Here is a 20,797-nt window from a genome sequence, read left to right as displayed (position 1 = left end):
AAAAAAAAAAAAAAAAAAGAGCTCTAACAGTGGACCTCTGTCGACAGGTACAACGTCGGATGCACGAAGCGGATTGGCCTCTTCCGTCCAGAGAGGACTAAACCGACGAATCGCTGGCGCAGAAGATCTCCGGGTCGCTCCAGTGTGCCGGCGAAGAAGCAGGTACACACACTTTACCTCCCATCAGATACTGCTTCCACTGCACATTTTATGCCCTGCACTTTTCACGCCTCCTGCTTTTTAATGAACTTAAGCATAATTTGTGTCAGTGCCCAGTTATGTCCCTCTGTCTCTAAATGTACTTTATCGTCTTTGTCAACATTTATTGGTGACCAGCAGGAGCAGAGAAGCATTGATGGAGATGTTCTGCCTGCTGCACAAGTTATATAAACATCAAAAGCCTCTTTATTTGCCTCATTGTTTAGTTGTTTTTATTAGCCTCTCATGTGAGACTTTGGCGTGGTTCTTCTCGATATCCAGTGACACGACTTTCCCGCCCTTGAAATGCTGAAACTTGTAATGACACAATAAAGTAACATTTTTACAATCGAGACAAATAGTTTAGATGACACTGAATAATGATAATGGTCTTTTTTTTTTTTGGCTGGAGAACAATCTTATTACGGTTTTATAGCCGAAATCTTTTGAGTTATGTAATGCCTCGAGGGTTGAACCGCCTGTGCTTTTGTTTCATGTTTGGACCAAGAAGTCCCTTTTATAATCCAGAGGGTTCAGCTCTGTCGAGGCGCTGGTATCCATCAAACCCCTGCAGGTGTACTAGACTGAAGCTATTGAACAGTATAAATCTCACTCATCACCCCTTTTAATCTTTGTGGCGTCTAACACAATGTCCCGGTGGTATTTTACTGACGATCTATTCATTTTCACGTCATACTCGAACTGTTTCGCTCCTCAGAAGCTGCCCCCGTCCCCGCAGCAGACTCCGGGCGGCTCCATATCCTCGCCGCACCCCTCGCAGCCCAGTCAGGAGGAGTCCAGCCCGTGTTCGGACATGTCGAGCTACGAGGAGCCGCCGTCCCCGCTGTCGGCGGCCAGCTCGGGGCCCCTGGCTCCCGCTCAGGTCCCCGCCCACCGGCATCCGAGCAGGGCCTCCGACCAGGACGTCTGTAGCGTTCGAGATGCGCCTTCGCCCTGTCGGCGCTTCTTACCCAACGACCCCACCAAGTGGAACGTGGAGGAGGTTTACGAGTTCATCCGGTCGCTGCCAGGTCAGAGAAGCAAACGCGGCGTTGCATACACACATTTATTCTGCTTAGGAATTTGAGTGTGACTTGACTTCTTCCTCTGCGGCTCGTGCAGGTTGTCAGGAGATCGCGGACGAGTTCCGCTCTCAGGAGATTGACGGACAGGCCCTGCTCCTGTTGAAGGAGGACCACCTCATGAGCACCATGAACATTAAACTGGGACCTGCACTCAAGATCTTCGCACGCATCAACATGCTCAAAGACTCGTAGCAGCAAAGAGTGACTCGCGTGCGTCTGTCTGCAAGTGTGTGAGAGAAGAGCGGACTGTAAAACTAAATTATGATTACTCCTCAGAATTATCCCGACGATATCGTGGCACTGACGACACAGACTGACTGCACTATGACCTCGCCTTCTCCCCACTACTGGACTGGTTCCTTTGAAACACACTCGTATTCACCCGCATCTGCTCAATAACGTTGTAAACGTCAGCTCTGTCTTTAGCAGGACTGATGGCAGTTATGTTTAGAGCTGGAGCGCTGGAAGCTGTTTATGTTTACGTGCACTCACAGGGACTAAATTCAGGAGCCACAGTGAGGTTTGTGCCATATTACAAAATGTTCATTCTCACATTAAATGAGTGAATGACACACATGGTACTAACATGCAAGCTGTATCTTGATACCTGATCTGGCTAAAGAACAAGTTGTTCATGACGTCGTGTTCCTAACTGGGCGCCAGTTTTGAGCTGAACTTTTGTCAGACGCAGTGCTTCTATTTGTTCTGGTTGCTTGCTTTAAACGGCTGATTGGTGAAGTTGAAATATCGAGCTGGAGGGAGATCGACAGGGAGCTGAACGCTTCTGTTTGCTACGTTGTACGTCATTACCAGGAAATTTCACAACATAACGTGTGTTTTCTGTTTAAAAAGTACAAATGTGGGAAGATAAAAGGCACAACTCACCCATCCTTTAAGTTCTGTCGCCAGTCTTATCTCAGCCGCACAGCTGCTGGTTTGTTTACATGACGTAACGTAGCGCTAGCTGTTAGGACACGGCGTCTCTCTCTGTGGCCGAGACATTTTCCCCAATCGAATATTAATATTTATATTCCAAATCGTTTTTTCTTTACCCTTCGAATATGTTAAAATTGAGAATATTGGTTGACAGCCCTAACGTGCATGCAGAACACACAGCATTGGGTCTGCTGTTGGATCCACCAGACCTGGAACCCAACACTGATCAGATCACAGCCAGGTGTACCTATTTAGCATTTTAAGATCTTATCATAATGAGGGCAGAACATTCGACAACAAGAGCGCTTATTAATACTAGGTGATGATGCTAAGGCCTTTATTACATGTCTAGTGGAGGTTCCTTGATACGAGCATTTGTAAAGGGGAGAAAATATCAAATAAAACTGAAAGAACCTGTCGTGCCAAAGTGCACTACATCTCAGTTGTGCCCGAGTCGGGTCTCTGAATTACGGCATTACGACAACGTGAGTGAAGTCTGAATGGATTATTATTATTAGAGATGTTTTTTTGTACAGTTTTGTTAGCGTGAATGAAAGAGGGCCCCTTCTGTGAGGCTGGGAACAGATACTTGCGTTGATCAATGTTCTCATTTTTATTCAGTCGGCGCTCCGTTGCCTTTTTCTCACAATGCGACTCGCAGCTCTCCAATTCAAAGCTCGAATGCAGAGAAACGGTTTCTTTTGTGACATTGATTTCCCTTTCATGAACTCTCCAGTTTTTCGCCTGTAGATTTTAACGACTTAGATGATTTTTCGCAGCTTTTTCAAAATGATCTTCTAGAATCTGACATTGATTTCTTGTCTCAGTTTCATAGGAAGACACTAAGTTATCTGAGGAACAATGAGGGTGTGCTGCTCTCGTCACACAGCCCCGCTTTTGGCACTTATTTTCCTTTTTACTTGCTTTAATGTTATGAGACACTCCACCAGAGTGAGAGTGGAATTTAAACAAGTGTATATGTACGTATATGTACATATATGTACATAGCAGCTTGATTGAGGGGGAAAGACTGAAACTAAGTGTGAAGCTGTGGTTAAGACAGAAATTTAATGGTGTTTAATATTTTGAAATATGCAAATGTATAAATATCATGGCCTGGGAATTGTTTTTTAATGTTTGTTTTTGTCTAATGAAATATGTTTAAATCTATTTGTGTATTGTGGCTGTGATGGAAGGTCAACCTTTTTTAGATGAGGCTTTGTCAAATGCTTGTATTTATCAAAACAGTTTGTTACACAACATTTTGCAATTATAAATAATTTGCAATACAGTTCTGTCTTCGGCCATTTTTTTGTGTAAGTCTGTGTGAAAGAGTCTATTTCTGTCTCGGCACCTTCTCAAAGGTAACAGTTCCTGGTTTGTAAGAAAACAATAACTCAAAATTATTATTGTCGGGTATTTAGGTTTTGTTTGGGCTGGGAGCAGCGTGCAAAAAGCCCTGTAGCAACCGCTACCTAGTGCTCCAGTGTTACGCTGAAGTCTTACACAGACTCGATATGTAATATAGAAGATTTAATGGATGCAAGCCAAGGCAATTAACTAAGCAATAGTCTCCACGCGTTGCAGACACATCCCCAAGGCTCCTAACTTTACCAATGAGGCAACGAACACAACTACACAACCCTGCAACAACGATGCCCTGCAACAGGATCCACACCGCGCACTCTCCTCTAATCTAACACACGAGCACATGTACCCACTCAAACCCGACACAGACCTTGGATCGGCTTCTTCTCGTTGCCGTCCGGAGTGGGCAGACTTTACTATTGGGCAAGGTAGGCTACTATATGGGCCCCAAACAGCTATAGGTTTATTATTACTTCTACTTGCATTGTTATTCATTAAACTATCCAGAATTATATTTGAATTCAAAGTTCCACCTTAAACAGACAGTAAATTGAGTACATTGTGCTGATAATGCACTCTTCACTTAAAGTAAAACAAATGTATAGATTTAGCACTTTCACTGTGCGGTATTGTGGTATTATTAGTCGTACTATTAAAAGTAACACATGGCCTTTAGTTTGTTTATACAGTACATGCGTGGCACCATGACGTGCGCCATCTAGCTACAAGCTCGCTTCAAACGCGTTTATTCTCAACGCGCGTTGTTTCAGTATTCTGCCGCCAGAGGGCGAACAAACAAAATGCAACCGTGAAGAAGCAAGAAGACAACTAATAGTAGTCGCAAAACTCCATTAGACCATCCTTCACTATGCCGAGGAGGAATTGTAATTAGCTGTAGACTAATATATTATATTTATAAAGCAAGCTTTAGCTTATTACTGGAGTATTACTGGAATACTGCTTCGTCCAAATTGCCCAAAATTCGACACGGTACTCCTGAGTCCCCAGCAAGTGTGAGATAGGTCGGATGTACCAAATAATGTAAGACAATTTTTATTAAGTACAACTGTCACAACAATTTCAAGTGTACGAACAATGACATTACAAGTATAATTTAAAGCCCCCCCCCAAAATACACAAATACAAATACATTTTAAAAAGTATAAACGGACGCATAAATCCGACAGTATTTCTAAATGGAGGGGATGTCTTCAAAGCAATTGTATGTATAGATATTTTAGGGACATAATAAGAGTGCATGCAACTGTGTATGGGAGCACGAGGCATTTAAGGTACGCTGTACATAAATAGTATCTAGAAAAGGATATTGATGATGATTTCATCAGAGATGTTTATTTAAAGAATTTGGAGTATATTCTTCACATGTTTGGGTCATAGACTGGTTTGTGTTCACTGCTCATCCTCTGCGGTTTTAATCTCTTCTGCCTCGGTGCTCTCTCGAAGTTCCTGGTTCATAGGAAACAGGACATTTCCAGCTGTTTAACTCATAAATGTCTCGAACAATGGACCGTTTATACAAACACACCGACCGCTTTCTATTTTGTTTCCACTGAACAAACAGGGAACAGGTACGAACAGGCTGAGTACAATACGTTTCCTTCAAAAGCAGTAGTGACACGCTACTGACACGCCCACTGTTTTGATTTGAGAACGGACCAAACCAAATGAAGCCGCTGTCTTTTCCTGTATTTTAAATAAGAAATGTAGAAGAGTCAACAATCTAAAGCGTGTACATGAAGGTTTACATCACTCTACAATTGTAGAAACAGGTTTAGATTATGTGTTCAAACTATAACAATGGCTGTCACTTTTAACCTCCCCCTATATCCTTTTTAGAGTGGTTTAGCCCAGGTTCAAACTTTAACGCTGATGTTGTGATGATCTGTATGATACTTTTAAACGGTATAGACGGGTGTATGTAACGTTTCAGCTTGTTATTTCCCATTTTTCATAAATAAGTTTGAATAAAGTGACCGTAATACCAGCTACAGGTAGGCTATTCTCTAAAAGATGTCTTATAGTCGTCACAGTGTCATGCTTGCGTTAGATTGTTCTTTTAATGTATGACCTTTGCTTTGCTTTTTCAGTGGTGGTTACGTTAACCTTTACTGTGCTTAACTTTAATTACAGTGGTGAAGGAAGTACTCGGATCCTTTACTCAGTAAAAGTATTATCAACAAAATGTACTCAAAGTATCAAAAAGTAAAAGTCCTGGTGATGCACAATGGCTCATTTTAGTTTTTTGTTGTAGAATATTACATTACTCTGTTTCATCACCAATTAATACAGAGCATTGTAATGTTGGAGTTTGTCAGTGTGAAGCCAATTTCAGATACAGTACTTTGTATACTACTGCATTGATGGAATAGTACTGCATCCTATTTAAGTTTCCAATGAATGTAGTGGAGCAAAAACTACCATATTTCCCTCTGAAATGTAGTGTAGTAGAAGTATAAAGTACCATAAAATGGAAATACTACATGTCAAAATTGTACTTGGGCGCTATGTAAATGTGCTTAGTTACATTCCAGCACTGCAATCTTGAGGTACTTGTACTCTACTTGAGTATTTCCATTTCCTACTTCTTTGCTATGACCGTAATCTAATGTTGGCTACAGTATTTATGAGTATTTCTACCCTGTGGTATTGTTACTTTTACTTAAGTAAAAGATCTGAGTTCTTCTTCCACCCAGACTTTTGCCTAAATGCCGAATCAAAGAGACGAGGCCGCTGATGATTCCCCTGCGGATCTTCCCTGTCTGGAAAAACTTGACTCTCCCACAGGTATGAAGCTTTATTATGGCCGTTATTGGGCCATTAGGGGACCATTAGTAATTGAATTACTACCACCGTGGCAGCTTTAATTATCTGCGTGTGTGTGTGTCCTGTCTGTGGTGTCAGGGAGCCCACCCACCGCCTCATTATCCAGTCTGATGGAGCTGGGAAATTGTCTTTCCAACCTGAACCTCGCACATGAGATAGTGCTGAACCGAGACTTCTGCTTCAAACCCAGGAGTCCTCCGACTGACAGGCAAGAAAAACACACCGAAAGTGACCGTGGTTATTCCTATATCCCAAATTAAATGAGAGTAAAGTCTCTTTTGAGCTGTTTTTTTTTTGTTTTTTTTTTTAAATCTTTAATAGTTTTTTCCCTTCTGTAGCCTGGAGGGCAGAGTGACGGAGATCGTTCACCGGGCGTTTTGGGACAGTCTTCAAGAGCAGCTGACCAGCGATCCTCCAAACTACAGCCATGCCGTCATTCTGCTACAGGAAGTCAAGACTGTAAGTGTGCACGGCATCGAATCAGAGGCATCGGTATAGCCGAGGAAAGACCCCATTCATCCTGATGTGAAGATCAAAACAATGTCTACAGTATGGACAGATGACGAGATAAGCACACGGCTCATGAGAGCTGTGTGCTATTCACAGGGAAATAAATTAGGGGAAACAACTGAACATGTTTGTTATTGGTAAATCTATTCGCGCTGATAGATAGTGATGACAAAGACAGTGATGCGGTGCTTTCAGTTGGTGTAATAAGTGATGATAATCTTCATTGTGCCCATTCACTTTCAGGCAGAGTTAGATGGGAGGATTGATGCTACTCTTATGTCTATTTCTTGGTATCTTCTCATCTAACTCTTAGCATGAAAGCGAAAAACATGTATTTATATCGATTACAGTATATTTATTTATTTAATAACCAAGGGACCATGTTCAATATTAAATATAAATGTTAGTATTTGATGTTCTGTACCAGAGTTGGCTTAAAGCTCGCCTGTCAGACGCTATGTTTAGAGATCAAAAAGATGAGATGAAGATGTGTCGGCGTACATCAGAGACTCGACATGAAATGCCGTAATTAAAGAATTATAATCAAGCTACAGTTTGTATTTTGTCATTTTACAGTGTTCCCATCTAACAGCGACACCATTTCTAAATGACCTCACACACATCTTTGGCATTACTGTACAGGATTTTATTATTTTTCTTGTTACTAATATTTCCCTGTAGATGCTTCAGTCCCTACTGCTGCCCGGTCACGTCAGACTGAGAGCTCAGCTGGACGAGGTGCTGGACATGGAGCTGATCCGGCAGGAGGTCGATCACGGGGCTCTGGATCTCCACAGACTGGCAGGATACATCATCGACACCATGGCATCTCTATGCGCACCTGTACGTGACCCAGCGGTCAGGGCGCTAAGGGACCTCAGGGACCCTGTGGAGCTCCTGAGGTGAGGGGGGAAAACTGACACCAGACAAAACTTGTTATATATTACCACATTCTTTTATTAATTTTTTCTAAAAGATAATTAAGCAACAATGTTTGACCAACCCAGAAAACAGATTTAATAAATTGGGTCGCACCAGTGAAAGTTCAGGAATGTCCTAGCGATAGTAAAGACTTTAGTAAAAATCATATACAAGGAAACATCTCTGGTATTGTCCAGTCAGAAGCTATCAACTATGTAAACAGGAAGTCACTGTAGCATCCCAAGGATTATATTAATATATTTATATATTAATAGGATTTTAGTAGGCCAAATTATATATTTACCTTAACTGCCAATCCTTTGTAAATGTGGGTTTATTTATATACTTTATTTCAGTCATTTAGTCAACAATATTACACTTCCTCAGTTTTGAGAAGAGCATCATAGTTCGCTTGTTTGCTTTTTTCATCCGAAAAGCTGTTTCACTCAGAAGTGCTTCCCCCCCCCCCCCCCCCAGGGAGATCTTCCGCGTCTTGGGCCTGATGAAGACCGACATGGTCAACTTCACCATCCAGAGCCTGAGGCCTCACCTCCTGCAGCAGGCCGTGCATTACGAGAGGGCCAAGTTCCAGCAGATCCTGGACAAGCAGCCGGGTGAGGAAGGGTGTTTAAATCTGCTGTGTGTGTGTGTGTGTGTGTGTGTGTGTGTGTGTGTGTGTGTGTGTGTGTGAGAGAGTGATGGTTGATGAAGGTGAAACCTTCTGTGAAATTTATTCTTTTTAATTAAACTGATTTTGACCTTTGTCCCTCTAAGCACCATCCTGCTGTTTTCCAGCTTCTCACAGATGAAGTGAAGAGCTGGACAGCCAATCAGTGACCTCTGGCACAGATATTCTGTCTTGGTACAGCTGGCCAATCACAGTCTTTATATAAGACGATTGCCCTCCAAAAAAACATATTTTTAGTAAATGAATTACTGTGGTTAATAAATGTTTTCACTTATGCCAGCATTATCTTAGTTATGGAAGAAGGTGCCAGTATATTTCAAAAAAGTAATTTCCTCATCGTGTTACAGCTGTTGTGAGAGTGAAGCAAATGTGCTGTGGACGTAATTTAACCGGTTTTATTCCCCGTACTACCTAAACAGACATTTAAAGGTTCAATTTACAGTTTTTGGCCGCATGCTCCAAACAAATCCGGGTTAGTATTTCACCTCTACTAACCGCTAACTGACCTCCCGGCGGCTCCAGGAGAAGTCAGTTAGCGGTTAGCTGGACTTGTTTCGTGGTGGCAGCGAGGACACTTTGGATTAAATCCAATAAACAAACTATCAATACGTAGGCTAAAAGACGCTGTACCCCAAAAGGCAACACGCCCTTGGAGCAGTTACTTCTTAGTCTGCTCATGAAGGCAGAAAGGACGCTACCGTGACTCACTATCGCCTCTAGAGGTACAAGTGTTATTACAAGACAGGACTGTTTGCGTGCTTATCTCAGGAGATATCTCTGCGACACAAAACAAAGACGTCTTTGACATGACACCAACACGTCTTTACATATCCTGTTGATACTGTTGGTTTATTTTTATTTCATGTTTTAAACTACAAATACTGGGAAGATTTTACACATTGCCCCTTTAAACCCATTTTCTGAGGAAGAAAACTGAAGCAGATCCATGTCTGTACCACCCGAAACACCATGTGACTCCTCTGGTAACCGCTACCTTTGTCATGTGTTTTACTGTTTCCCTTCAGCCTCTCTGGACGACACCACCGCTTGGCTTCAGGCAGTGGCGTCAGAAGAGGCGGCGGCCGTCGGAGCTCGGTCTGAGTCCTCCAGTCCTGACAGCCGGGGTCCTGTCAGCGCCACCGCTGTCCTCGACCAGGCCTACATGCGTCTGCTACACTGGGACCCGCAAGACCAGAAATATCCCGAGGTCAGCTGCAGCATGCAAAAATGACATCACATTGCACTTTGCAATTTCAATCGAGTGATATTTTATTGATCCTCAGGAAATATTCAGTCCCCTCACACACTCCTCCTCACCCCGCCGCATGTTAGCGCATGTGACAGCACATTAGGGCTCAAGCAGCACCTCTTCAGTCTGATGCACTGACGCAGCCTGTCAGATGAGCTCAGACACTCCTTCATCAACATCACCCACCATGTGACCTCATCATCTGATTTTAAACTCCAGGTTACTTAACACGATTAATTATATAAAAGCAGACATTGTTAGCCTACGATAATACCTTCATATAATTAAACTGAATGTTTGGGTGCTTTTTGTCAAGTTTGCATTTCTGTTACTTCCACATGGAGTGCCTAAACACATATCCATTTCTTTTATCTAATAATTTCAACCACATATTTATTACTTTTAGCCAGCTATTTAAACTTTTTATCTATTTTATCCATCTTAAGTTATTTTTATTCATTTCTTTTAGTCATCAATTTTATCCACGAGGCTACTTTTAGCTTTTTAAGCAATTTATTCATGACTTTAAGCCACAGATTTGAATAATTTATCCATCACTATTAGCTAACTTGTTTAAACTCTCCGCTCCATTGACGCCTAGTTTTCATATCATATTTATCATATTCTATATGATTAAATAAATAAAGTAGTGTTTTCCATTATTTTTCCATTTAGTAGAGCTACAATTTGTCCCTGTTTCCAGTGACACGTTTTCATCTAGATGTAGCCGTTTGCTTTGTTTGAACCTGCTTCTATTTAAGCTGCGGATTCCCTGTGATTAACCTGTTTGACACGTGACCCTGACCTCCACACGCAGACTGTGCTGATGGACCGAGCCCGGCTGGACGCTCTGGGCCAGCGGCTCCAGATGCTGGTCCTGGAGGCGTCTGTGCTGCTCCTGACCAACGCTCAGTGTGGGGACGCCGTTTTCTCCCTGCAGGGGTTTGTAGGTAGACTCAGGCAGTCCGTCACTGCCCTGCTGGAGGGCAGTCACACCAGGTAAGAGGAGGATTTGGTGATGCTTGTACTGGCTGTCATGGGGAACAGGTATTGTATGAGAAGGAAACCGATGGAGGTGACAGGAGACGACTGACCTGTCAGAACGGATCCAGCTAACCTCATTCTTTCTGTTCAAGAGAGGCCCCGTCATGATTAGTGGATAAATGTGGAACAGCAGCTTGTGATATCCAAGGCCTGCTCACACTCCAAGCTACAATAAAATGCAGCACCGGCTACTTCTCAATTCTTAATCACCTATAATAAAATGTAATTTTATTTAATCTAAACCAGAGAGCCCTAGAAGCTATTAAACACCCTTATTTATTGACTTCCATGGGTCCCAGGACTCATGAAAGTCGACTCTTTGCTCAACACTCCTTATAAATGGAAAAATTCATAGGCCTTTGACTTAATACACATCTAATGAAGCCTGCTGGTAATGTGTCTCATGCTGGTTTCTGGTGCCGCAGGGAAGCTAAACTGAAGGGGGTGCTGCTGGGGCTCGGGGAGACAGTGCTGCAGCTGGTGACCGAAGCTGTGCGCGGCCGGGGAGGAGCAGCAGTGCTGCCTCGGGAGAGCCAGGATCTGCTGAGAGGACAAATATCGGAGCTGTGGAAGCACAACAACCCTGTCCGCACACTCATAGGTCAGGCTGAGCACCATCAATGACTACATGAAGCACAAATGGGGGGGGGGGGAAGTGGTAAAAATCCACATAGAAGATTTAAGTTTCTAAGTATTTAAAGCTGTTATGGCACCAGTGTTAGTTTTATTTCTGTTTTATTTCTTTTAAAGTGTGTGGTTTAGAAAATTCTGTTAGTTTAGGGATGCACCAAACACGCCCTGCAAGTAACGCTTATTTTCACTATTGGTTCATCCGCCCGTTATATTCTTAATTGACAGCTACGTTGACATCCTCACACCCATCATTTTCAGTCCAAAACTAAAACATTTTGCTCTCATACATGGAAAAAAAAAAAAAACAGTAAATCTTCACATTCAGAAGCAGGATTTTTTGGGCATTTTGTCTTGAAAAAAAATACTGGCTATTAATTGATTATCAAAATAGTCACAGAATAATGCGGTATATGGTAGTATATTTTAATCTGTAGGAGAGAACATGCGTTAAAATGTCAGTTAGTTTGCCTTGTCGCATGTCCACATGGATGTTTTTGAACTTGGATGTGTGCCGCCGCAGAGTGCCGACTTCTTTCCTTCTCTCGCCCTCCACCCCCTCATCCCTCTCTCCATCAAACATAGGAGACAGAGTACAGGGCTTCCTCCGGGCCATGCTGCAGGGCGGCCTCGCTAAAAGGAGTCCAGCGCTGCCCGCTCCCCTCGGGCTGGTGAGCGCCGAGCTAGCCGAGCTGGGGACGGCCTTTGGGCGAATCGTCCACTTCAACCGAAGCGTCTTCGGGCCCTTCTACGCACCCATCCTCAGGAAAGTGCTGTTCCCACCAGGAGAGGCTGAGACCGGGGAGGACTCACGCTAGGCTGAGGGCCACCTCTGGTGACCTTAACATAAGATGCCATTCGCCATTGAATGCGTCGCTATAGTGTAAATACAGTGAACAGTGAATGTTTGAGGGAAAGACATTTACAGTCTGCAGATTTAAAAAAAAAAAAAGTTGTATATTATATTTTTTTAAGGTGTTTAAACAAAACAAAAGGTCAAAAACAGAAGGCAGATTCATTATTATTGCAGTGGTGCACCATCACCACACATTTGAGAGCATAAAACATTAGGAAAACAAAATGAATAACGGTTTTCACCCAGACAAGAGTAACAAATAGCTTTTAGTGTGCTAATGAAAAGAGTCACAACAAGAGACTGATTATGATCAATAGCCTGAAAAGGTTTTCAGTTCTCAGTTCACTTTATTTCAAGATAAACACCCTCAGGAAAATAACCAAATAAGTACCAAAGATGATGCTAAGTTTGTAAATAATACTTCTAATAGTTTTAATATGTAGCAGGTTTCTCTTCTTATCTTTATGTTGATAGATGTTTACGTATAATTTACCAAAAACTGTGTGCACTTTTTCTGAATTCATTTTTTTTTTTTTTTTTGCACCTTTTCATTATAAACCAACAATATTCTCAGTGTTTCCCTTACAGTTCAGATTGGTGGGAGGTGGTGGAGCAAACAGGTGCTTATTTGTACGAAAATCAAATTGATTCATTTTTCACTTTTGAGCAGCCATGACTCACTCCACTCAACAAATCAATATGCGTATCGAAATTCTGCGAGGCCTCACGGTCCACCTTGATGAAGTTTAATCAGTATTCTGGGAAAATGATTACTGAATACATTTGTAACAGTTAGTTAGTTATTATAAGTGTATCCAGTTAACTTAACACGGGTTTAGCTAAACACAAAAACAAACTGAAAGTTCAAAGTGCAACAGATTGCCCTCTTAACAACCGGTAAGATTGTATTTCAATCTTCTTTTTAAAGTGACTTGAGTCGAGCAAGTTTCACATCTCAGCTAGCATATTTTCATATTGTGCTGAAATAAATACACACATGGACACCTTGAATGTTAGCCGAAATACAGACCAAATGTGAAATTGTTGTAGTAGAACTCTAAAGCAGAACGGTTGTCATGAGGAAATAGTTTTCATAAAACGAGTTAAACATGTGAAACCACGTGTGTGGCCCTCTAACAGCTCCGAGCAGAGCAGGAAGTCAGACGCTGAGCTCTGGGGCTTGGATGTAACACAACAAATGGTACGCACACATCTTTTGTTGATGTATTAGTTGCACCATCCACTATTCCCCACAGCAGGGAAACACTGATATTGTACAATGTAGATAACAATGTTGTTATGTTTGTCTCTTTAGAGTCCAAACAGCTGCTGTGATGTTTCTGTGTTTTACTTTTTAACCATAAAACAAAATCAATGCTGACAACAGACGTGAGAGGGATTCTTTTGTCATTGTATTATTTAATTCTTCATTAATATAATATTGCTTTGAAATTTGAAACAGTATCACATTTTCATAGACAAACCGTGCTCTGTCCACAAACATGGGCGAAGCATTGTATGCTGGTAGTTTATTTTTTTGTTACATTTCTGTTTACCCTTAATAACTGTGACAGTTACTACCGCCAATAGACCCTGAATCAATAGAAATGTTCGTTAAATGGTCTTTATCATTTATGGTCTACAGTGCTTTTAAACAAAACAGTACCTATACATGACACGGTCAGAAAGTCACATGGAGCTCAGGACATAGACGTGACCCTTTTCTGATTTCTGAGTGATACACAGGTCCCGTTTAGCCAGCGACGTGGGACAACAGGTCACCTTTTCGTCAGTGTGTTGGGATTTCATATGAGGGGCAGTGGAGGAGCGGGGGATATACAGAGTCTGCTTGGCCCTGCACGTTGCATAAGGCTTACCTCTCGTTTTCTCTCTCTCTCTCTCTCTACCTCTTTCCCACTGCCCTGCCCACTACAACTCAACACACACACTCGCATCGGCTGCTCCCCTTCAACTCACAGCTTGGTATCCGGAAACTTGAACGCTGGGGTGAGCTACACAAGGAAAACACCAAATGTTAAAGAAGACTGGTACATGCACAGCCAAAAATCATGCCACCAAAACTTGCTTTAAATAGCGGCTGCTCATTAAAGTTGTAATGCTTTTATACTATGCATCCATACTAGAGCAGGTCGTCTTGGTGACACGCCAAAATGGAAGAACATACGTGACAAAATGTTGGGCGGAATGATGACGTGGAGGGATGAGGATGAATCGCTGTCATGGTGCGTGACGAAGAGAGGGGGGTGTGGGGGGGGGACGTGAAAAGCAAATGGCAGGTGGGTGAGAGGAGACGGACGAGACATTTGCTACAGTACATACATAGACTGCTCAGGCTCAAGTGCATCGAAGGGTACAGAAAACACACAAAAGAAACACTGCCAACATGCATCGTCAGTGGAAGCTAACAGTCAGAACAAAGTGGCAATGGCACGGCCACGGTACCGCACACGAACCAGTTACAGCTTAACAGTCAGTCTCCAGACACACACACACTGTCTTCTGGAGAGGAGCTCAATACCTCACATCTCCTGCAGCACACAGACAAGGACGGCGGGACAGTGATGGAACGGCCAAACGGTCCAAACTCCCATGAGGACAGACAACAAGGCATACAGCACGCACAGTAGGTAGTAGTGCACACAGGGGAGGACCAACAGATATGTGTCGACTCCACGCCGAGCATTTTTGAGTCACAGTGCAGGAAGGAAATTCTTCTTTTAAAAAAAACAAAAACCTGTGTCATGTTCTCAGCATAACAAATCCATTCCCATCCACACGACACCAGAGTTAATGTAGTGGAATTAAATCTTTTCACTGACGTTCATTTTCAAGTGACATACTTTGCATGTACTGTACCTAATTCTAAATTGGTGTGAAACAGCATGGATACCGACCCATGTAATCATGATAATAAGATGCTACGTTGGGGAAATGTGCTCCGGGCTCATTAATATACGAGTCAAATGAAATCATGTTGTGGATCCAATGCCAGTACACTCTTGTGTAGTTTTGTTTGGTAGTATTCTCTTTGTTGTTGGGTTTTTTTTTTGCCTTGGGGTTGTATCAACGTTGGGATCCTTCATGATCCCCTCGTAATCGCTCTGTCCAAAAGTATTTCAATCTGGTGTATCAGTCTATCAAAAAAGTATCACAAAATGCATTAATATCCTATTTGCCGTAAGAAAAGAAAAATAAGGTATTAAAAGGGATAGTGCTACATTTTTTAACACAGTGTTATTCTTTTCTTTCTTTTTTAATTGACACGTAGAAGATGTGAGTCGCAGTCTCTCGGTGCTACCGTGAATGCTGAGAGACTGCAGACGGGGCGGTACAAAGGCCAGAGCGAAACTCTCATCTGGACAAGTCTGTACCATCATAAGAACGACATCTTCAGTCATGATCATCGTCATCGTCAGTCAGTTCAACACACCGGGGAATCAGAAGTGTTGTCTTTGTTTCTTTTAGAAGCAGAAGGGGAAGGAGTGCAGTGGTGGTGGTATTCAGGGAGGTCGGGGGGAAGGTGGGGGCTTTAGTTGATTATAGATAACCGAAATGACGTAAGGCTGTTGTCCTCAGTAAAGTGTAGGAAAGTTGTCCACCTGTGTGTGTGTGTGTGTGTGTGTTCGCGGGTTGAGTTCTTGGTCCGTTCGAGTTCAGACATCAGTGATAGATCCATGACCAAGCCATGGTGTAGTTATGAGTATTGTACAAATGCGTAGAAAACAAAAAAAAACACCAGGTTGTTTGCTGCATGTTGCTGTTTTGTCTGTCATTGATTTAATTGTCCGTCTTGCATCCCATGCTAGCAAAGCAGCCTCCTCATAGTGCCTCACAGTGGTAGATGCCTGGTAAGACAGGACAGGCTGAAGATGGAGAAAGAAACAATATGTATAACTTGTCTTGAGGCAAAACAACCAAACAATTCAGAAATTCTAAAAGAAAAAGTGACGGTGGAAAAACTAGAAAAGGATTCATGCTGTTACATTACAGAATAAACCTTCGATATGAGCGATATCCAAAGGGCGCGTTCAAAGGAAAAGTTAAACGTTTTGGGGAAAACGCTAATTGGTTTTCTTGTCAATATTGACACCACCCAGCGGTTAACTTGGGTTAGCACAAAGACTGGAAACATATGGAGAAAGCTATTCTGGTTCTGTCCAACATTTAAAAAACCCACCTACCAGCACCTATAAAGCTCGCTAATTAACACGTTGTATGCCATTTGTTTAATACGTACGAAAACCTAAATGTAAAAACGAAAAAAATTGGCGTTTTGACGGGGGTGCTGGACTATGTCCCGGTCAGGACCAGTGAGATGATGAGGTGCTGGTAGGAAGACTTTTTTTTATCTTTGGACAGAGCCAGGCTAGCGTTTTCCCCATTTCCAGTCTTTATGCTAAGCTAAATTAGCCTGCTGCTGGCTGTAGCACATTTGCTGTACAGCTGTGAGAGTGGTATCTTTATTCTCATCTAGCTTTAATGAATAAGCGCCTTCCTCAAAAAGTTAAACTTTTCTGTTAACAGTTGAACACACTGACCATTTTGGTATTATACTCATGTTTGTAGTTTACTCAATATTATAAACTTAACCTTTCTGGAAATTAAACTAAGCTCATTTGGAGTCTAGAAACAGAGACAAATTAAAAATGCTCATTTTGCCTGCAGTGAATCAATTTAAAGAATGGCCTGAAAGAAGAAGAAGAAGAAGAAGAAGAATAAAGATGGAACCTCTGGTAGATATCGGGGATTTGGAGGCAGATGCACGTTGAGGAGGAGGAGGATGAGGAGGAAGAGGCAGTTTGGTTGAGAGAGCAGGGCCACTGTAAAATGAGATCAGTCCAGGATCATCCGTTCCAGGGCTCCACCATTGGCTGCAGCAGCAACAGGCGAGTGTGGGGGGCTCCAAGGGTTTTTGGGGAGGCACGGGGGAGCCACAGGAGTGTTTGTCATGGCGGGTAAAGAGGTTGGTGTGGGTCGCTGGGCAGGGCAAAGGAAGGTGCAGGAGTAGGCCACTCTGAGGGATGCTATACCATCACAGTGAGAAGGCACGGGGCTCGCATGTATAAATGTCTGTGTGTCTGTGTGTGTGCGTGAGAGATAAATAAAGAATCAGATGCAGAGGGGAGAGGGAAGTACGAGGGGGTGCTGAGGGCCGCCTATGGGGATCCGGCCTCAGAATATGGTGGTCTCGTACTTGGTGCTGACGGGGCGCCTGTGGGAGTCCCGCTGGTCCAAGAGCCAGGAGGTGCTGCCCAGGGACTGCATGTCGGCGTCCATCTCCAGGGGGTCGATCTGCCGAGGGGGGAGGGAGGGAGGAGGGACGAGAGGAGGGCGTGAGACGGGCGGCAGTGGAGGAGGCCATTGCGCCACACTGACAAGTCCTCAGCTCACACACGTGCATGTGGATTAGAGGTGCAGTCCAGTGATCGTGTTATAATCACAGACACTCAGGGCTCAATCCACAACATGGATGATGTCTGACAGGAAGTACACTCGGCCTCTGGAAGCAGCAGCAGTAAAACCGAAGCTACGACCCTCTGGGAGCTCAACGATACACTGATTAGTGGTTCAAAAGCAACATGTGCTCTATGCCGGTGGCTCAGACAAACACAATATAAGCAGTCAAAACACACATGTGCTGGTTAATACTGATTTACATACAGATTACACATGATTTTGAAATGGTCAAAAGAAATTCAAAATTCTCTGCATAAGAAGGACATCTAGTTCAACATGTCTTAAAAAGACCAATATAATGTTTTTTTGAAAAGGAGCTTTAAACCACCTGACGGAAACAACCTCAACCATTGCTTACAAGCTCTCACTGACGCAACGAAGCCAACAGCCATCATAGAAGCTTGAGTAAAGAAGGTAAACAACATCGAGAAAACCTCTCTTCCCTGAATGCGTTTAACCACAAAACTTCAGCGAATTGCATCTTAAACTCTGAAATGTAAGATGAAGATGAGAGATGGGAAAGTAAAGGGATGAAGAGAATGTCTATGGTTGAAATGTTAAGAACCACAAAACAAGGAGACAAAGTGCACTGCGGCACCCCAACCACCAAAAAAAACCAAAGAGGGGAGGGATGGATGTGTAAGCAGATGAGTGTGGTGATTACAGGTTGAATAGAGGAAAGGAAAGAGAAGGACCTGGACTCCAGGGCTAACAGAGTGCAACGGGAGGAAGGAAGGACGGTGGGTAGTACACGTGTGACAGTGACAGCAGCGGCATTCGAGCAGAGGGGCACCCTGGGAGGCAGGAGGACCAAGAAGACAAGAACAAAGACACGTTAAAAAAAACGAGAGAGTATAGAGGGACAGAGCATTTGAATGCATCGGACGGACAAAGTCGAAATCCAGTAGCAGCAGTTCATCACCTGTTCAGAGCTAAAGGAGCCAAATTATACCAAAAAGAACCCCTTCTACACTGTATTCTTGCATTTGTATTCGAGAATTCTCCCCCGTATGGCAGCTCTGTCAAGCTGTGGATGATTTTCCCTCTGTGTGGAGGCCAGACCTGGAGTGAAGGCTAACTTTAGCTCCTTCATTCTCTGTATTGGAGTCCGCTCCAGCAAATCCAGCCAAGGGTCCTTTAGATTACGTTTGTCGAACACTTTGCTTAGACCTCATCTTAACAGCTTTTCTCTCATGTAGGTTTAAAAGTTTGAAAGGACAAACCATGTAAACAGTGTCATGTCAACAACAGTCTGTTATTACATTATTCCTTATCATATATATATATATATATATATATATATATATATATATATGATACTAACAATCTTTACACTGCAAAAACAAAAACAACGTCTTTATTCTTTATCTCCATGTTTCCTACACAGACAACATGCTGACATGGAGATTTCAGCACAATATTATGTAAACCACAGTGGAAAAATGTAATATCTGCTGCTATATTGATCTTCTTCTTTCTTTCTAATAATGACTATTTCAACAGAGACATAAACAGTATTGTGTTCTAAATATTTTGGGAGGCCGTTTTCCTTTGGGCCCTCTGCAGTCTACTCAGTGGTTAAATTGAAGAGTTTTAAACTGTGATTGTCAGTTCATAGTAGGTCCAACTGATATAATATGATGCACTTCTATTAGTGCTGGCCCTAGATTAAAGTTCTATTTCTATTGACCTTTGAAGAATAGCTTTGTTAAAGCAACATGCCTGTTGAGTCCAGTTTGTTACAGGCTGCATTGTTTGGCATTGAAGCGATGCTTCCGATGTCTTTCATCAATGATTTCTGTTCTTATTTGACTGTTGCTCAGAGGTACCTTTGTCTCTTTCTGCCCTTTCAGATAAAGAAAGTAGTCAGCCATCAGACTGTTCCCAATCAAGCTTTTGTGGCAGGCGATTCCAAACTTTTGAAAGGTAATGTATGTGGCCATCAAGTGCGTATCCAACACCACTTTACAGTTATTTTAGTTTTATCAACAAACTAACGGAGCTAACATTAGCTGAATTAGCTAGCTAGCTACAGCTGTCTATTCAGGTGGAAAATCTTCTGTCGACAGATAGAAATGAGAAGCCTGCGTTGGTCTACCTCTGAAACCACAGATCCATTTTTTTTTCAAATATTACAAATAATTCAAAACGGTACGTCTGTCACCCTTATTGCAATAGGGCTGTCCTCGATTATTAGGTAACAAACACTCAAACAATTTTGTCGACGAATCGATGAGTTGATTTAATCAACAGCTCAGTTTCTCCACAAATAATCACACAAGAGCACCGCTTTAAATCTTGTGTTTACCAGAGATGTGCTCATAAGTTGCTTGGAAATGAGTCATCCCGCATGAAAAAAATCCCCAAAACGACCAATCGACTAAATACATCTTAGTCCCGCTGAGACCAAAACGAGCGATTAGTTGACTAATCGTCTATGAGGGGACAGCCCAACATTGCAAACTGTGTTTAAACCAACTAGGCTTGGAAGCATTCACATAACCATAAAAACATTAAAACAAATTGCAGTAGATAGGAGTCCCCCCCCCCCCCCCTAATTAAAACTCAAACAACCAGACAGACTCATTATGCAGCTCTGTGATTACTCCATATATTATCCTTACAGGCAGGTAGTAAAACAAAGTGATTTGTGTCTCTGCATGAGCACGTGGTCTTGTCGTGTGCGTGCTCTCTCAGGTGACAGTGATCACTGAGTGCTCGTTATATGCAGCCTGAGAGGTCAATGCATCAATGCGTATAGCTCAGCGTGTACGTGAACGTTTAAGCAACACACTCAATCAATAGAGAGGAAGCGGTGGATGGGTCCAACTAGCCGGGCTGAGCCCTCAGAAACACACCAGAGGGAATCACATACCTGCCTGTAAGCAGCAAATGAAACTATTCATCCATCATGTTTTTTTTTGTTGTTTTTTTTAAATCTCGCCTGATCTGAGTGACTCAGAGTTGAGGGGGGGGGGGGGGGGGGGGGG

At 42.7% G+C, this 20,797-nt stretch overlaps 4 protein-coding genes across 18 annotated transcripts in view; 3 read left to right on the top strand and 1 right to left on the bottom strand.

Annotated features, from left to right (window-relative positions):
* The window catches only part of phc2b (polyhomeotic homolog 2b (Drosophila)), a 36,518-nt gene extending 33,008 nt beyond the window's left edge, over nt 1-3,510 (top strand). For all 4 annotated transcript variants that reach the window (XM_031871722.1, XM_031871721.1, XM_031871723.1 and 1 more), the window contains 3 exons: nt 48-162; nt 917-1,229; nt 1,321-3,510. In XM_031871722.1, the coding sequence (XP_031727582.1) occupies nt 48-162; nt 917-1,229; nt 1,321-1,475 (583 nt within the window). In that variant the 3' untranslated portion in view covers nt 1,476-3,510. The remainder of the gene's footprint in view (nt 1-47; nt 163-916; nt 1,230-1,320) is intronic.
* Nucleotides 3,511-4,402: 892 nt separating this feature from the next.
* On the top strand, nt 4,403-10,810 carry LOC116396818 (T-complex protein 11-like protein 1). 2 transcript variants are annotated; one of them, XM_031871691.1, is made up of 8 exons: nt 4,403-4,628; nt 6,302-6,392; nt 6,510-6,639; nt 6,770-6,890; nt 7,623-7,843; nt 8,340-8,476; nt 9,576-9,757; nt 10,617-10,810. In XM_031871691.1, the coding sequence occupies exons 2-8, from the start codon at nt 6,314-6,316 to the stop codon at nt 10,800-10,802; spliced, it is 1,056 nt and encodes a 351-aa protein (XP_031727551.1). In that variant the 5' UTR covers nt 4,403-4,628; nt 6,302-6,313; the 3' UTR covers nt 10,803-10,810. The 2 variants fall into 2 exon arrangements, with proteins under 2 accessions (XP_031727551.1, XP_031727550.1); XM_031871690.1 differs by lacking the exon at nt 4,403-4,628 and adding an exon at nt 5,481-5,599.
* Nucleotides 10,811-11,195: 385 nt separating this feature from the next.
* Nucleotides 11,196-13,710, top strand: LOC116396819 (T-complex protein 11-like protein 2). Its single transcript, XM_031871693.1, has 2 exons — nt 11,196-11,444; nt 12,059-13,710. The coding sequence occupies exons 1-2, from the start codon at nt 11,222-11,224 to the stop codon at nt 12,289-12,291; spliced, it is 456 nt and encodes a 151-aa protein (XP_031727553.1). The 5' UTR covers nt 11,196-11,221; the 3' UTR covers nt 12,292-13,710.
* anks1ab (ankyrin repeat and sterile alpha motif domain containing 1Ab) overlaps nt 11,886-20,797 on the bottom strand; it is a 40,991-nt gene continuing 32,079 nt past the window's right edge. For 4 of the 11 annotated variants that reach the window (XM_031871681.1, XM_031871680.1, XM_031871686.1 and 1 more), the window contains one exon: nt 17,660-18,618. In XM_031871681.1, coding sequence (XP_031727541.1) covers nt 18,199-18,618 — 420 coding nt within the window. In that variant the 3' untranslated portion in view covers nt 17,660-18,198. The other 7 variants (XR_004213629.1, XM_031871682.1, XM_031871685.1 and 4 more) reach the window with 7 other exon arrangements.

This window comes from Anarrhichthys ocellatus, unplaced genomic scaffold (assembly GCF_004355925.1).
Source record: "Anarrhichthys ocellatus isolate YVR2014 unplaced genomic scaffold, GSC_Weel_1.0 scaffold60, whole genome shotgun sequence".
NCBI lineage: Eukaryota > Metazoa > Chordata > Actinopteri > Perciformes > Anarhichadidae > Anarrhichthys > Anarrhichthys ocellatus.
This window is presented reverse-complemented; position numbering and strand designations above follow the sequence as displayed.

What these genes read in the sequence shown, in the direction of transcription:
- LOC116396818 (XM_031871691.1), top strand. Translation starts at nt 6,314, where the DNA reads ATGCCGAATCAAAGAGACGAGGCCGCTGATGATTCCCCTGCGGATCTT. An exon ending in AGGAGTCCTCCGACTGACAG is followed by an intron (nt 6,640 to 6,769) that starts GCAAGAAAAACA and finishes TCCCTTCTGTAG; the next exon opens with CCTGGAGGGCAGAGTGACGG. An exon ending in GACCCTGTGGAGCTCCTGAG is followed by an intron (nt 7,844 to 8,339) that starts GTGAGGGGGGAA and finishes CCCCCCCCCCAG; the next exon opens with GGAGATCTTCCGCGTCTTGG.
- LOC116396819 (XM_031871693.1), top strand. Translation starts at nt 11,222, where the DNA reads ATGAAGCCTGCTGGTAATGTGTCTCATGCTGGTTTCTGGTGCCGCAGG. An exon ending in CCCTGTCCGCACACTCATAG is followed by an intron (nt 11,445 to 12,058) that starts GTCAGGCTGAGC and finishes CATCAAACATAG; the next exon opens with GAGACAGAGTACAGGGCTTC.